This window comes from Chamaea fasciata, unplaced genomic scaffold (genome assembly GCF_029207755.1).
Source record: "Chamaea fasciata isolate MVZ Bird 193981 ecotype frontalis unplaced genomic scaffold, bChaFas1.0.hap1 SCAF_7, whole genome shotgun sequence".
Lineage (NCBI taxonomy): Eukaryota > Metazoa > Chordata > Aves > Passeriformes > Sylviidae > Chamaea > Chamaea fasciata.
Window position 1 is genome coordinate 10,191,886 of NW_027094092.1, and position 16,856 is coordinate 10,208,741.

General features: G+C 40.5%; 1 protein-coding gene across 1 annotated transcript; it reads left to right on the forward strand.

The window, feature by feature from the left end:
• The first annotated feature begins 2,927 nt into the window (after positions 1 to 2,927).
• CSRP3 (cysteine and glycine rich protein 3) lies at positions 2,928 to 16,576 on the forward strand. The gene is made up of 6 exons (XM_066187512.1): positions 2,928 to 3,011; positions 8,816 to 8,946; positions 12,589 to 12,757; positions 14,117 to 14,252; positions 14,715 to 14,808; positions 15,905 to 16,576. Exons 2-6 carry the CDS (start codon positions 8,835 to 8,837, stop codon positions 15,982 to 15,984), a joined length of 591 nt encoding a protein of 196 aa, XP_066043609.1. The 5' UTR covers positions 2,928 to 3,011; positions 8,816 to 8,834; the 3' UTR covers positions 15,985 to 16,576.
• The last annotated feature ends 280 nt before the right edge of the window (positions 16,577 to 16,856 follow it).

Consider the following 16,856-nt stretch of genomic DNA (forward strand, 5'->3'; position numbering starts at 1 on the left):
TACTGACTTTTTCTGTTTGATCAGATTAGATTACCTAAGTTATACATTGCATTTTCACTGGCATCTCTTCATTCTTTTTTTGTAGGCAGGGGTTGCTGTTGTGTTCTGAAGAAAGGGGGGGAAATGGTATTTTGTGAAAAAGTGAATTAAGTAACTCAGTGTAACTTCTGAACTCTTATCGGTAGATATTACAACTCCTAAAAGCAAGTTAGAATAAAACAGTTAGGAAGTAAGGTATCACCCTGGATCATTGAGGAATATGCGTCCAAATGTCACAGACGTTTTAAACAAGTTCAATCAACCCACTTCAATTTAAATATGGGCAGCAGTGTCTCATATGAAGGAAGAAAGATGAAGACTCCTCATATACAGTTCACACTCAGATAACAAGTAATAGCTAGCTAACAAATAAAAGTACAGTGTATCTGCTTTCCCAGGTGAAATGTGCCTGGCAGACCAATCTGGGATAGGAGAAATAGTAGCAAAGCCCAAGATTCAGTCTTGGACTGCATCAAAACAAAATATAATTGAAACAGCTACCACAGTAAAACAAACTCCTCTGCTCTTTAATAGTGCAAAATTCTAATACAAAATACACCTGACAGAATAGAATCACTATTGAAATATTCCTTAATGAGGGGAAAGAAGAATAAAAGCTGGAAGAGGGAAGAATTCTCACAAGAGCACTGAATAGATTTTTCTTTTCCAAAGAAACAACTGATCTTCCTTACACCTGCTATCAACTTCATTCTGGAATATAAAAGCAAAGGTTTTAGAAACTTGGCATTACTCGGTGGAAAAACTACACTCCTTTCCTTTTTGAGTTCCACAGCTGACAGACTAAGAAACTACAGTAATGAGGCTTGGTGAAATGGTCTTCTCACACGTGGTGCTGGGAAAGCTGAGCATATTTTGGAAAGCTGAGCACATACTCTGACTTGCTGTCCAGTGTCCCTTGGCTCCTGACACATTGCAGTTGCTTTTTCATGAGCACTTTTCTTCCTCTGCTGGTTTTGCAGGCTGAAAAGCTGCTCCTTTCTCAGCTCCAAGGATCTCATGCCCCAGCAGACCTGCATTTGCCTCTGACAGCCCAGCTCCCTGCTCTTCTCACCTGCCTCACCTCCCCTGGAATATGCCCTGGGTACCTGATGTGCTCGGAGGAAGTTCCTCTGATCCCCAGGCTGGCTTTGCTTTTGAATTGCTGCAAAGTTCCAGCTCTTGGAGCAGGGTTTTTTAATCCCTCCCATCGATTTATAGAAAATTTCACATTCTTATTCCAGTTTGTTCATATGCAACTCCACTTGCATATCTTGAGTCTTTTCTTCCAATCCCAGGTCCTGCTCATCACAGTTGACCCAGAATTATAGGTAATCCCAACTAACCTGTATAGATCCAGCTGTTCCTTGGAGCTGTAAAGAGCCTTTCAACAATCCTTACAGGGGCACACAGCAGCAGAGAAATGAGGCAGCACCCAACAACAGAAAGACTAAAAGTTCTGCATTTTTCCCTTAGATCCTCTGACTAAACTAAAGGGAAAATGTATTTTGGGACAAAAACTTTCTATGCAGAGTTCCCTGCAGTTGGTTATGATGGAAATCCGTCCAAGTATGTAATCTATAAAATATGAGCGAACATTAGAGAAGGTTCATCCCTCTCAAATGTCAGGGGTCCTAATATAAGTCACCAAGGGTGCAAACACGAAGATTTTAGAAGCTTCTCAGTGTTTCCCATGTCCTCCAAGAGGAAGCTCAGGCCTGCGTCAACCCCTCCTCACTGCCCTCTTACAATGAACCCTCATACCACACACTGCACTCTCCCCTCTCCCTTTGGCTTTATCTGATATAGAATAGTTCCCTTAAGTACCTGGGGAGAGAGCAACCATGAAGAGATGGAGTCCAGCTCCTCTGCTCAGGAAAGAAACAGTCCCCCAATTTTACACCAAGGCCCTGTCTCTGCATTATAAAATCCATTCCAGACTCAACAGCAAACAGATTTATAGGTTCCCATGAGTTTTCTTAGCAGCCTCAGCTAACAGACCCCTAAATCTTAAAGTTTGACATGGATTTGGCATCTAATTTTCTTATGCTTCCATGAAAAGTCCCCAAGTTGAGACTTTCAGCTTGAGAGTAGTGGTGTTTAACCCCTGGGATGGGCCCTTCCATTCACAGCAAAGTCCATGATCCTGAACAAATTTGCTATATTCAGGCATCTGTTCAGAAAATGAGAATTAGCTTCTAAACTTTCAAAGCCCTTAAAATAAAGCCCTGTAGAAAAGTGCTTCATACTTTATTGCCCGCGTCTCTAACACATCTGCAGCCTCATCCATTTCCAAGAGGCTCAGTCAGGCATGGCAAATACAATTGCAAGAATTACACAGGCTAAATATTATACATATTAGCTACCAACCTTCATGCCTTAAAACAGTAAAAAAAGGAAGATTTGAGTTAAAAGCATAATTCTTTGTATCTTAGAAGACAAACCAGTTGTATCTGACAAACCATGAACTGAAGATTGAAATGCTATTCAGTTTAAAACTGTTGTTCTCCTGGGGATGCTAGAAACAAGATTTAATTTATTATTATTTTTAACAATTATTCTGGTAAATCACTTTTGGCAGTGTGACCATTAATAAGTAGATGGTCATTTCAGGGATCGTTATTTTATCATTCACATTAAAGCAATGCAGTAGAGCAACTATAAAACTTTAATCTTTATTTCTGATCTGTTAGGCTGCAGTCAGGAATGTTCTTTAGATGTAATCCGAGGGGCTGCATTGTTGTCCACCTACTCACAAGCGGACAGAAGGGAACAAAATGCCAGGCTTTTGTCAGAGGTTATTTTCAGCTTGGTGATAGCAATGGCATTGCTCAGATCCCTGAAACTCTCACTCCCCTCCCCTCCCAGCTTATAGGGCTGACAGAGGTGGTCACTGCATTTAAAGGGAGCAGGAACCCCTCCCGTTCAAACCCTTTGAGACCCAAGAAAAGAGGGAGAAACTTCAAGTGACTCCGGTAAGTAGAGTCTCACGGGTTTTGGCAAAAAGGGTTTGGGTATTTTTTTATTCGTAACAGATGACAGAAGCAATTTGTTGCCTGACAAAGAAAACCATGTAGGTGTAGTACAGAAATACGAGTCCTACAGAGCAGTGTTTTAGGTTTGGAGTAGCCGGTAAGAAGAGAGATTCTTCTGGCTCAGCCAGGCAAGCAGCTACTGGTGTTGCAAAAGCAGGGCTGGGGGGAATCCTCACTAGAGACACTCATTTGGACTAGGCAAGGCTGGATAACAGAAGTTTCAGAATGTTTAAAAATTTTGTTACAAAGGTACAGAATTATTTTTCTGCAAACAGTCAGTCTTTAGAATGTGCGTATACACAGCATACAAATTTGTATGCTTTCATAATAGTATCCTAGAAGTACAAAACCAAAACAACCCCCCCCCCCAAAATCTTCAGAATATTTAATGTTGGTGACCAATTGGTTTCATATCAAATAAGAAGAAAACTTCTATGCAGACTTGACAGAAAATGGCTAGATGAGAATGCAGGATGAAAGAATTATTGCCAAATCCATCATTCAAGCATTCCAAAAGAGCATGATTGGTCAAGCCTTCAGAAAAAAAAAAAACACCCAAACGAATAATGCAAATAAATAAATAAATACATACATAAATACATACATGTTTTTACTATGGAAAACTTTCTGCCTAAAGATAAAATTATTTCAGAGAATAAAGCCATGTATGTAGATAAAATAATTCTGTGTCTTATCTCAGTCATCACAGTGCTGTTTCAAAGTCTGTAATAGTTTTGCCTGGCACTAAAAAGACTTAGTGCAGGGATAAGGATTTAGAGAAGGATCTTGTGGAAGGAATAGTGAAAGATGATAGCCCAGGATTAGGCCTGGAAAAAGAACAGGTCATTTGTACAGCAGGATGCAGCTTTCGGCAGCCACATGGATCAGGCTGAACTATGAGTGTGAATGTACAAGCAAGTCAGTGTGGGGTGCGGTTGGTTTCTAAGTCAGAATGAAGTACCTTGTTCTAGTGCCAGGATACTGTGATTTTTGGAGATGCAATCTTAAATTTCTGCAAAAGCGTGCATCAAGGAAGTTTCAAAGGAAATGTGGCATCACTAGGCTAGAAAATAATAGAAAAAAAAAAGGAAGAACAGAGATGAAAGCAAGGAAATGGGACACTATCAGCTCTCAGCACTCCTCATGTCCTTCACATCAATTTAGTTAAAATCTTTAGTTTCAAATTGCCATGTGTGTGTGACTTAGCATGTCTAGTGTCAATGAAAAAATCAATATTTACCTTCCCATCTTAGAATTCCCATTCCTTGACCTCTCCGTGTTGCTTTACTGTAGAAGTAAGGGGGAAATGCTGGTTATTATGAGATCATGGTGGAAGCTCAATGCATGACACTAACTAATAAAATTTACCTGTAGCCACAGTCTGCTGAATGCATTGGAATATCAAAAATATGATTATAAACACATAACAAGATCACATCTCCATCAAATGAGCTCAGTCATCAAATGCAAACATTCCCTCTGTTGTGAATCTTTCCTGCTGAGGGAGAAGCACATTTCACAAGGGGGTGGATTTTGACAGAAACACCTCCAGGCTGTTTGAGATGCAGTGGCATCTCAAATGCAGACACATCAAAATAAAACCTCACCGTGAATGTCAGTTGCAGAGAACAACCACAGCAGCATTTTATTGCTATTATATAAAGGAAGACATATCTTGTTACCCCTACAGTGCTGCTGGGCTGAGTACCACTAAGGACAGTCAAATGAGTCATGGTGGTCACAGGACAGGTCACAGCAGAGCTGTGATTAGATACCAGAGTGAAGTTCTGGCTGCATTGGCATCTCCCACAGACTTCAGCTGGGAAAAGAATTTCAAATATGGCCTTGATACTTTGCATTTCAATGTAGACAGTCATGTTTGAGTTTTATATTATTATTATTGCTTGTTCATTAGGTAAGGAATCAAGGAATCAGTATTCTTATCCTCTGAGTCTAGACCAAGCAACTTAGCTGGGACTAAAATGCAGAGAGATGCAAGGCACACCCTGCCCACCACTCCCCACTCAGCATTTCTACTACCAGTGGTGACAAAGACCAATATTCCCCATTCTGTTTATCCCCTTCAAAGCTATCCTGCAGCACATGTGGCACCGAGATAACCCTGCCAGCCACACAATACACAACTCTGCAGTCCATTCAGATAAGACCTGAGCTCTAGACTGCCAAATGCATGAGCACGTAGAAGAGAAAGCACCTTGTGTTTAGCAAGGAAGCACCAGAATTAATTCCTATTAATCAATTAATTAATTATGTTTTTCACCTGCAGCACAGTCAGGCATTAGCACTGCCTTTTACTCCTCCACATTTCATCAGGCCCGTACCGCATCCACCACCCACTTAGATCAATGGATTAAAATACATTTTAGGATTATATCCTTATCAATAGCACTTTGGTTAGAGAGACACACTCTGGCAGTGATGTGACACCCAGATTTGGACAGTATGACTAATAGCCCAAAAGAAGATGGCTCACAATGTTTTCATGCCTGTGCAGACACACCAACACTTCAAAGGCTTCCTTGCTCTGAGCCCAGAAAGTACTGATATAAGCTCTAAATAATGGGAGGCACGAATCCTTGGCTGCACATCTCGCGTATAAATTCTGCTCCATATAGAAGCTGCATTCTGAAGAATGACACCAGCTGCTGAGTAGCAATTGAGTGAGCCCAAGAACACTCCTGCAGTTTGACAGCACCCTGAGTGCCCACATGTCACAACACTAACACTCAGAAGTTTCTGTGTCACACATTTCTTAGCTTTAGGATGAGTCTGCTCCACTTCCCACCAGATCACTAGGATATAATAAGTACTATATGATGAGCAGACATGAAAAGTTGAACAGATTAAGACAACAAAATTCAGGGAATTTCATCGGGATTTAAACACTGAAACCCAATGAAATTATGGGAAGCGGAGACTTTCGATCTATCTTTTTCCTGATGATGAATGGGAGACCTCTATTTGCACATTGAAAGGATGGAGCTTTACCCACCATTATAATTTAGATGAGTACAAAACTATGAGTGCCACACCCCCTGTGGACTCATACTTTTGTGGATGCATAGTAGCCCTGCTGCACAGGCATGGATGGTCACTCATCTCCAGAGGGATGAGCAAAGCCCAGGCAGCAAGAGCACAGCTGTGCCCTGGTACCTCACCCAGCTGTTCCTCCAGCCAGCACAGACATCATGGCATGCACTGCTCTTCTTACACCAGTATCCTCGTGGGAATATTTCTGCCCTGCCTTTCTTCTTTCTCCCACACCTTCCCATCAGGTGATGCCAAAAAAACATGGAAAATGTGTCTCCATGCCCAGTCATGTTACTATAATTAGCCCCAGGAACAATGGTCCTTCTAAGAGCTTTAACCACAGCCCTTGACAGCACAAGGTTCACTATCACTCTTTATCAGACTTTTTCAGAGATTATTTTTTCCCCTTCAGCTGATGATGTAATTGAAACTACTTTCCAACAACTATCCTTGCTGCCACAGACTTGGAGGCTTGGTGTGGCTTTGAGAGCTAATAGAGAAGCAGTAGCTTTACAGAGGCCAGGGGTACAAACCACTCTCCTCCCAAGCAGCTGTCAGTGCTGCCTCAGCTGGGAAGGGATTCCACTGGAAACCTGATTTGAAAGGGAACACTGCAGACACAAAAAATCTCATTTTGATTTTCAAGGAAGTGTCACAAAACTGATTTTTATCCACAGTTGCTCTTCCTTCTTTTCAAATATTTGGAGCATCGCTTGAACTGTTTTCACAAGAGAAAGAAAAAATGGCACCAATACAAAAATGCTTTAAAAATAGGAGAAAATATAGAATGGCAGAGTGAGAATAAGATTTTTACCTACATGAAAGATTCCTTTCTGTTCCTTTATCTCACATTTAAAAGAAATGGAAAAACCAATTTAACAGTGCTGCTCAGTAAAGGCTTCACGGAGTGGGAGAGATCAAATTCATCATCTGTTCCTCTGCGCACAGTTAGTTTTGTTTCTTATTTCAGCTACATCAGGTGTTTTGCTTCTCACTTGTTACATTACAGATAAACAGAGTTTGAAGAGAGCTGTGTTTTCATTTCCTTTCTGCGCCATTACTGTTTTGGAACTGCCAGAGCAGTTCTGCTCCTGAGCAGCCTCCCAAGAGAGCTGGGAGGGTCTGGATGAGATTAACGATGCTGCTGCTGTATGACAGCAAAGGGCTGGGCTGACTGAGCTGGGGAGGGTGTTCAGCTGAGCATAAATCAGCCTCACAAAGAGGAGAGAGTGGATCTTGTACGAGGATGACACGTACACTGTCTAGTGAAGGTAGCAGGCACTACAGTGACTATTAAATTACACAGGGTTAAGGGTATGCTAATAACTGCTGTGGCAGAGCAGGGATGTTTGGATATGCTGGTATCTGCACTGTTATCAAACAGATGCAAAATCTGCCCCCATTGCCATGTCTCCAGTGCTATTGCTTCAGTGTGTACACCTTCCTTCTGCTGGACAGACAACTCTTTTACACCACTCCAGGATTTTTGGTCTTGGTTGTCAGAAAGGATTCTCCTCAGGATGCAGAGCTGGCATGTAGACACTGTTCATTTCATTCTGAAATTCAGAAGATTAAAGTGCAGAAGTCACTGAGATGATGATAAGCACAGGAAATGAGTCCAACGTAAATAGATAGTAAAATGTTAGTCTAAAATACAATTAATTGAAAATACCAGCTCTGTTACATCACTGCTTTGATAAATTCCCCTCTCTCTACCACCTGACCTCAAGAAAATTCTCAGGTAGCAGGCCTGATTCAGCCTTCAAAATCCTCTCTTACTCAGAAGTACCTTTTGGTGAATTTTATCAAACACAAATAGCACAAGCAGACTATAATAAGAAGGTGACTGGTTTTCCAAGAAGGAGGAAGGCCCATGCCAGGGGCTTGGGACAAGCCGATAATACGGTGTGCAGATGACAAGATGACGTCCCAGTCTTTCCAGAAACCATGACTCAAACAAGAAAACAGAAGGGCAGGCTGAGGGCTGGGCTTGTTCCAGGTGTGTGACAGCACAATCACAGGGAAGGGCACTGAGCCTGACATCAGGAGACCTGGGCTGGGCTCCTGCCCTCCTGTGTGACCTTGGGCAAGCACTTCAGTGCTAACTGGAATAGCAAGAATTGGAACAGTAACCACGGCTCTTTTTTTCCACTGATGTTTAGATTTTAAATGCAATTGACAAAGAAAAAAACCCACACCTTAAGCACCTCAGGCACCTATCCATTATAACTTTACAATGGACATACAGAACAGCGATCTTGTGGCTGTTTCATGAGGAACTCAGAAAAGGTTATGCTGGGGTACAGGAGAGGGCAGTGTTGAAAGAAAATGACTATTTGACGGAAAACAAATCCTAGATCCTCTTTTCCAGAAGAGGGTTGAGTGATCCTAGCACCTTTTCACTGAAACACCTCGCGATCATTTCACATATTTACCATCACAATATACCAAGCAAAGGAATATCCTTTTTTACAAGACAGAATCACAGGGATTGAGACTGTCCCTGTCCCCAAAGCACCAGCGTATGCACCCTCACTTCTCTACCACACAGGTATGAAGCATATTGCAAGTATGCAGTAGCAGTTGACTGGGGAGGGAGGAAAAAAATTTTTTTTTTTTTTTTAAATCAAGCTGTTCCATTTAAAAGAATTCACATTTGCAGTTGTATTTATTTATGCAATTTGACTTCCTAGGTTAACCCTTCAGGTAAAGATGCCGAACTGGGGAGGAGGAGCCAAGTGTGGAGCCTGTGAAAAGACAGTGTATCACGCTGAGGAAATCCAGTGCAATGGAAGGAGTTTCCACAAGTCGTGCTTCCTCTGCAGTAAGCTGGGTTAAAGGGTTTAACATCACAGCACTCCCACAGTTCTGTCTAATTCTTCCATTAAAGCCAGAACATTTATTTTTGTGTTACTCGGCAGGCAGTTTTGCTGCCTTTTACCTGGAGCAATCTGGCTCCTGGGCTTCTGGCTTTTCTTTGTCCAAACATGAGATGGATTTTGTCAGGCACACTAAGGTACTGCAGAATCACAGTATCTAGGTCCATCTCCAGGAAACCCTTCCTTCTGTCCAACAATGTGGCACATCAAAGGTTTGCTTCATGTTAAAAAGTCCAGCAGAACTAAACAAACAGAACCCATTAGACAGAAGGATGATTACTTCTTTACTTTTAGGAGATGATTACTTCCACAGTGAATCCTGACATTAATTTGTTTCACGCCAAAAAGCTGAAAGACCCTGGTGTCATCAAAACCTCCCACCAACACTCTGCACATACCTCAGTCTCCTCCTTCCCATATTTCATGTAGTTCCATTTCACTTACTCTTTCCCTCCACACTCCTCTGTGATGTTTGGCTTCCAGGAGTTTTGCTTTCTCTGCAGAAGAGCCAGAAATTTGGAAAGGAAAAAAGAAAAAAAAAAGAAGAAAAGAGAAAAAAAAATCAGAGAAAAGGCACCAATTCAGCTCTTGCCCTTCGTGGAGAGGGAGAGAGCAAGCAATTTGCTAAGAACTAAGGATAGCTGAAGAATTTATTTTGCAGACAATACTTGGGATTAGTACCTTTGCAGTATGACTTCCAGCGTGACAGTTTAGGAGCCATTAAATCCAATTTTCTCCCTCCTTTTCTGGAGGGATAGAAACTTTTTATTTGGAGGCATAAGACTAAACATTATGTGCTTAGCTGCTACAGTGCACAACTGCAGAATGAGTCCTGAGCTGTCTTTGCCTTTCTCCAGATGCCCTAAAAGTGATGCCTAAAAGTCCCAATGATGCTTTTAGTGATGCCTAAAAGGCCAAGTAAGAAAGGATTCCCTCAAAACACTTTCAGTTAACTGACAACCTTCAGCCAATTCTTACAGAATGGTGAAAGGAAAAACTCAGTCTCAACTAGAACCTTCTTAAATGCTTCCATGTTCTGCCTATAACAATTAATAGTAAATAAAAATAAGAAGCTGTCCTATTAGGGCATAGTTATTGATATTTCTCAAGTGTAAGCTCTGTTCTTAGTACAAGTGAATAATTTTCTTTTAGTGATTCATGGTAAACAACTTACATCCATTAGCTCTATTGAATATTTGGTTTGTTGTGGGGCTTTTCTTGGTTGGTTGGTGGTGGGGTTTTTTTTGTTTGGTTGGTTTTTTGGTTTGTTTTTTAGTTTTTCCTTTATTTGCCCCTTGTTTTAAGTCTGAATTAAATTACTAATAGGTTAGATACCAAAAATAGTATTCCCATCAGAAATATGGTTTAAGTCAAAACCTAAAGATGAATCTAAATTGCCCAGCTGGCATATGAAAGGTATGTTAATTGGCTTTACTTTCCCCCATGATTCACATACACTGTTCAGCAGCTCTGGGTGCCTCAGGATCATGTAACACATTCTTGGACTTTTCTATGAACCATTTATAGGATTTCATTTCTCAACAGAAGGAAACCAATCCTCCCCAACCTAAACTCTGGCATGGAAAGTTAGGTTAGCTGCACTTTTGTGTACTTCTATATGTAACTATTTCAAATATATCTTCTATTTCATTTTATATTTGACCAGGCACACAAAGCACATCAGTATTTTTTGACCAAAGAGTTCAATTTCAGCAGAATTATAAACAATTCAAAGCAACTTGTTAACGCAGGAAGAATCAGACAAGCTAAGCTGTATATAACACTCTCTCCCAGCTCCACAGTTTCCCCTACAAGTACTGCAAGAGAGAAGCTTGTTTCCAACAATCCCTCCTTCCCCTGCAGACTCCTGTTTACCTGCAGACTGTTGTTTCACTGACAGCTTTTACCCAAAGTGCAGCAGTGATGGACATTTGGCAGGATCTCACGCCATCACCTGCATCTCCTCAGCGCCGGCAGGAGAACAGGATCTGTTGGCAGATGACAGGTCTCAAAGTTATTGCAACAATAGCACTTCAAGGGCTTTTGCTCCATCTGTCGTGGTGAATTGATACCCTATCCCTAAGGTACCAGAAATAGAAACACTTTATCTGCTGCTAGAGTTTCCATCATCCCTTAACTCCCTTAGCAAATGTAATTACCATCTCAAAGCAAGACTGTAGTACGAGGAGATCAGGTTCACACATTTACAGAAGTGCCTCGTCTTATTTCTGTTAACTGTAAAGGTCTTTGCAAATTATCTCCCCCTCCATGGAATACAGGGAGGAGGAAAGCCACAAGATAACCAGAGAGCTGGGGATGTATAACTAGTACTATATACTGCCTCTAAACAGCAACCTGGTCTGGGGGTTGGAACTACATGGTCTTTAAAGTGTCTTCCAATCCAAACCAGTCTAGGAGTCTGTAACTAAAGGTGTAGAGGTTCCAGGGTACAAATTCTCTGCAGTGGATAAATTGGAAACTGGCTAATCAAACCCTCAGGTAGCTCCTCCAGAGCTTGCACTTCTGGTTGCTTGCAAAACTTCTGTATTTCACAGCTTTCTGTTGCATACATGAAGTCAGCAGCTTTGTTTTCCAAGCTATCAATAGCCTGTGACTGGAATGCCCTCTGCAGGGCAAGCATTTGTTCTAAGGAACTTGGAGAGAAGGTTTTTGCCTATTTTTTCCCCACTTCTAATCAATCACTGTTGAACAATGAACAATTTGTAAGAAGAATTGAAGTAGTGATTTTTTATCTTACTAGGAAATCCTGGTTTTCAAGAGAGACTCTGAATAGGAAGATTTTTCTCCCTCTGTGGGGTGGGGGCTGTCTCACACTGAGTTCCCAAAGTGGTGCAGCAATGGTGGGCATACACTCATCACTAAGTAGTGAGGAGCGTTGCTACTTTTTTTCCCCCCATTCATTATTAGTAGTGCTGTAGAGGACATAATTTGTACTCCCTGATGAAAGCTGATCATTCCTATGGCACCTTCTGTCCAAAAGTCTGCCAGACCTTTCTCAGAGAGCTCCACTAAGATGTCATTCTCTAGACCAAACATGATTTGTAAGAGCCCTGTTTGGGAATGGCTAAAAACCCCAGCAGGTCCTGCCTGACTCCAGCAGTGGTGTCAATGTTAAAGCCTCTTTCAGAAACACATCACATCAAAACAGCCTGGGCTGAGCTGAGAAAGCCACCACTGACTCAGAGCAAGTATTTTGAAAAGTCCAGATGCACAGTGGCATCAATGCCCCTGCAACCTTCTTTCCCTCCTTTTTTAAGGTTTGGGAGTTCAGGATGGTTACCTCAAGTCCATTTTAAGCTTCACAGATCTAGATTTCCCTGGGATGACAGGATAACTTCAGGGTGGCAAAAGAAGAACAGGTTTTGTGCACACACATGCACTTCCCCCTTACTTCAGCAACAGGCCAGTCAAGTTTTATACTGACAAGGTTTATACTGACTGGCTCCTTTCCCCGTATGTTTAAAGCTAAACAAAAATAAGTACTAACTCCAATTATTTTAAACCACATAAATTCAAATTTGAAAAGGCAAATGCTGACACGTGCCTCTCTCTCCCCCGGTCTGCAGTGGCTTGCAGGAAGGCTCTGGACAGCACCACAGTAGCAGCTCACGAATCTGAAATCTACTGCAAAACCTGTTATGGGAGAAAATATGGCCCCAAAGGTGTTGGCTTTGGACAAGGGGCCGGATGCCTCAGCACTGACACTGGAGACCACCTGGGCTTGAATCTGCAGCAGTGAGTTAAATCCCAGTGACAGCTCCTTTTTCTGGTCCTACTCATCTCTTACCAGGGTGTTTTATGTATTTTATTCTGTTGCCATAACAACATCCAGTGTAAGGAGCAGAGCAGACTTTCCTACACCCTTTCCTTCCATGGACACAGTAATTTACAGGTTTTAATGATGCCCAGTCTCTTTAAGTCTGCTTTACAAATCATCCCTTCCTTCAATAGGCAATTATCCTGCAGAAGCAGCCTTTATATACCACCACACATGTAAATATTCACTGCAATTGTAATCTGCCATTTGTAGCACAGTGGTAAAGTCACATTCACCATAGAAGGTGATAGTATTTTTTTTTCCCTGTTAGAGGCTAAAATACAGTTAAGGTTTTACTCTTAGAGAAATAATCACATTGCCCCATACTGTTAGCTCTCCTCTCAATGGGGGAAATAACATTTCTAAATCCTCCCTGTGGTTCAAATAACACTTACAAACACACTGAGAATGTGTTTGAACAAAGAAATTCTAATGGGATACCATCTTCCAAAAGCACATAATTAGCTCTGACAGTTCATTTTTATAGGATTTTCCTGCAATTCTCAAAGCTGCACATTTATAAATCAACAATGCTTCTTCCTTCTGGTGGTCTAACTATAAAGAAACCAATTAACCAATCTGCTGTGTAGGAAATAAAAGCTTAAACAATGTATTTAACTGTAGCTCCTTGTACAAATCCATTATGGGCAGAGTTCTGCACCAGACACTGTTGCATCCTGTGGATATAACGACCTGTTGCAGTCCAACTACCTGATAATTCAGAAATCATTCTGTGAAAGGCTGTATGCACAAAGATAAAAAGCACAAAGTCCAGAAATAAAAAAAACAAAGCTACTTTTCTGATGTCCTTTTGACCCTAGGCCAGGTAAGAACCCAAATTCCCTGTCCAAATGTTTCACTGTCGAATGAAACTATGGCATGAAAAACCTGAAATTTTATTTTCATTTCCATGAGTACCAGCAGATAACCTGTTATGAAGAGTAGAGATGTCTTTTCCTTGTATCTTCCCTCTTGCCTCTCAATGAGAGAAAAGGGGTTTTTTCTTCAATTTTCATTAAATATAATCTTTTCTGCATGTGGCTGCTGCCAGCTCCATGTACTTTAGCCTAGAATAGGTAATATCAGAGCTTACAGTACCAGCTTCTTAATCACACAACACAGAATTCAATAGAATACCTTTTCTTTTTTTTTTTAATCCCCTTTTGCATGTCAGAGACCAGCAATTCAGTATTTTTTTATGCCTTACTAAAAAATCATGAAATCCTCTTTCTAAAGAAGATAACATTTTTAAGCAGCTTTAAAAACTTCTGTTTTAGGGGCTCACCAAAGCCTGCTCGCCCTTCAACACCAACTAATGCTTCAAAGTTTGCCAAAAAGATGGTAGATGTGGATAAATGTCCCCGTTGTGGCAAATCAGTGTATGCTGCAGAGAAGATCATGGGAGGAGGAAAAGTAAGTAGTGACTTCAGCACTAGGAGAAAAACCCCACCATTTTATAATGGTGAGAAACTACAGCTGAGAGCTCCTTGATCATTTAAATTTTCTTTCATAAAGAAAACATAAGGATGAATCTGCAAATTGCTACAACAGGTTTAAAATCTTATACTCTTTGTGAACCTTTTTCAACTTTTTGCTTCTTACTGATGTCCGAGCACCAAGCACAGATTACTGGACAAGCTGGCTCTTCCTCCATCTCTGGGTATATTTATAAACATTTACTTGTAGTGGCAATTGAAGATATATTAGACAACATAACTGAAAAAGGGCTAACCCAGAATGACTAAAAATGGAAGCCACAAGACCAACAAATGAATTCTAACCTTTCCACACCACACAAAGCAGTACTTCTTTGTTTTTTTACCTGCTGCCTGTGCGCTTTCTGTGCCACACAATGAATTGTCTTCCTTTGCTCAGCCCTGGCATAAGACCTGCTTCCGCTGTGCTATTTGTGGGAAGAGTTTAGAATCCACGAACGTCACGGACAAGGATGGAGAGCTCTACTGTAAAGGTGAGAGTTGCAGGGAGCTGAACTGGGCTACAGAGTCAATCCAAAGTTAGTCTCTTTAGACCTAGGATTGCCATTGAGATTTACCTTGCTGTACACTTAACATCCCCAGGAAATTTCATTTTGTCTTTTTTTAACAGCTTTTCTGAAAGCAAAGAGCTATGGCAACACTGCAGTTGCAGCTTCTACTATTAAGATTTAAATTTTAAAGCTATAATTTTTCTACAAATGTGACAATCTCTCAAATCTGTCAGACCTTCTAACAGAGCACTGGCCATATTTGCTGGGCTTGTACCTGCACAGTCTCACTAACTAAAATAAATAAATCCACAAAGATACAGATCTTTGGTCTTCCAAGTCAGATTTCTTGCCAGTAAAATTTTAAAGATATTTCCACTGCATTGGTAGCACAGAAGATAAGGCAAAAATGGTAAATTATACATCTAGATGGTCTTCTCAGATTCATAAAATTCACAGGCTTTACTTGACTCCTAGAAATAGCTTAAGGGGGAAAAATACGTGAAGCTTTTATATCCAAACTTTATAGAGAACACTGAAGAAGAATACTGGAGTTCTTTGGGTACAGTCTGTCAACCACAAGTGCATCACACTGGCATATTTGGAGAAATATGCTCACTATTACCACTTAGCAGAGATGTGATAAATAACTATGCACACACTAACCAATATAGAGTTCAAATGGAATTACTTAAATGCCCATCAATTGGTTCTGGATTATGCTCCAGTTTTTCTCCTTAAAAATCTCAGGCTTACTCTGTATTACTCATCAGACCAAGTATTGCTGAGCATTTTCAGACAGGAAAGCAGCTTTAATGAAAATATTACTAAGATCTAAAAAAATACATAGTTTCTTAACTTTTTTTGAGATCATCAGATGCAACTTTTGTGTAATTCAAATACATGATACCAGTTACACTATTAAGACCTGGATAAACTTATGGGAAATACACTATTTCAGATTTCCTTCCTTTTTATTAACTTCAATTTGACAGTAACTTAAAAATGAAAATCAAAAGACATTTACCTCTGAGAGCCTTCAGAGTATCATACCATTTACCTTCCCCTCCTCCTTTTGCAGTTTGCTATGCAAAAAATTTTGGTCCCAAAGGAATTGGATTTGGTGGCCTCACTCAAGTGGAAAAGAAAGAGTGTGAATGAGAAGAAATGGATGCAACAGACTCAAACTGCTGTTGATGCCACCAAGTGACAGCTGTCAAGTAAAACATTAAATAACACATATAAGAACTTAGGGCATTTGATTAAGATTTTCCACCTTGCAGGAAAAATCTGTGAGTTGTATCTTAAGAAATCCTTAGAGTAGATTAAAAAGGTACAGCGATAAAACTAGACTTGTGTTTGTGTTTAGCATATAAAGACAAGGAACCTCATGGAACATTATTGCTTCTTAAACTAGTACTTGTCACATTTTAGACTGGAATTTTAGACTCATAGTGCCCCATTATGATAGGGATCCCTTCTGGAGTGAAGGGTCCAGGTGCTTCCAGTAAGATTGTATTTTCTTTTGTTCACAATGTTAACCTGTCTGTATTTCCACAAGTCTCCTAGTTGAGTTTTGAACATGCTGGCATTTGTGTTATAACAAGTAGATGTTATTTGCTTTGAGACAATATAAAAGGGTTTGAAATTATCTCTCTTTGAGGGAGGTATTTCTAAAAAACCCCAATGTTTTCTCAGAATAGTGTTGTAAGTTTTGTCTGTTTTCGAGTTACAATAAAGTACTTACTGCTTCACATTATTTTTATTTGTATTTGCTTGTGCTTATACAGTCAACAATGTTTCAGATAAATGGATTTCACCAAGATGAATGAAACCCCCCATTTCTTAACTACAATAATTGCATTTCACTACATTACTTACCATGTCAGTCCTAGATGGTATCTGACTTTGATTTCCTGATCTTGAACTCTTTCCCTGATGGTTTTCATTGTTGCCTACTTTGACTTACATTCATATCACACTGTCCAGCTGGCCCCTCCTTTTCTTGGGAATGTGGCTGACATTAGCTATTA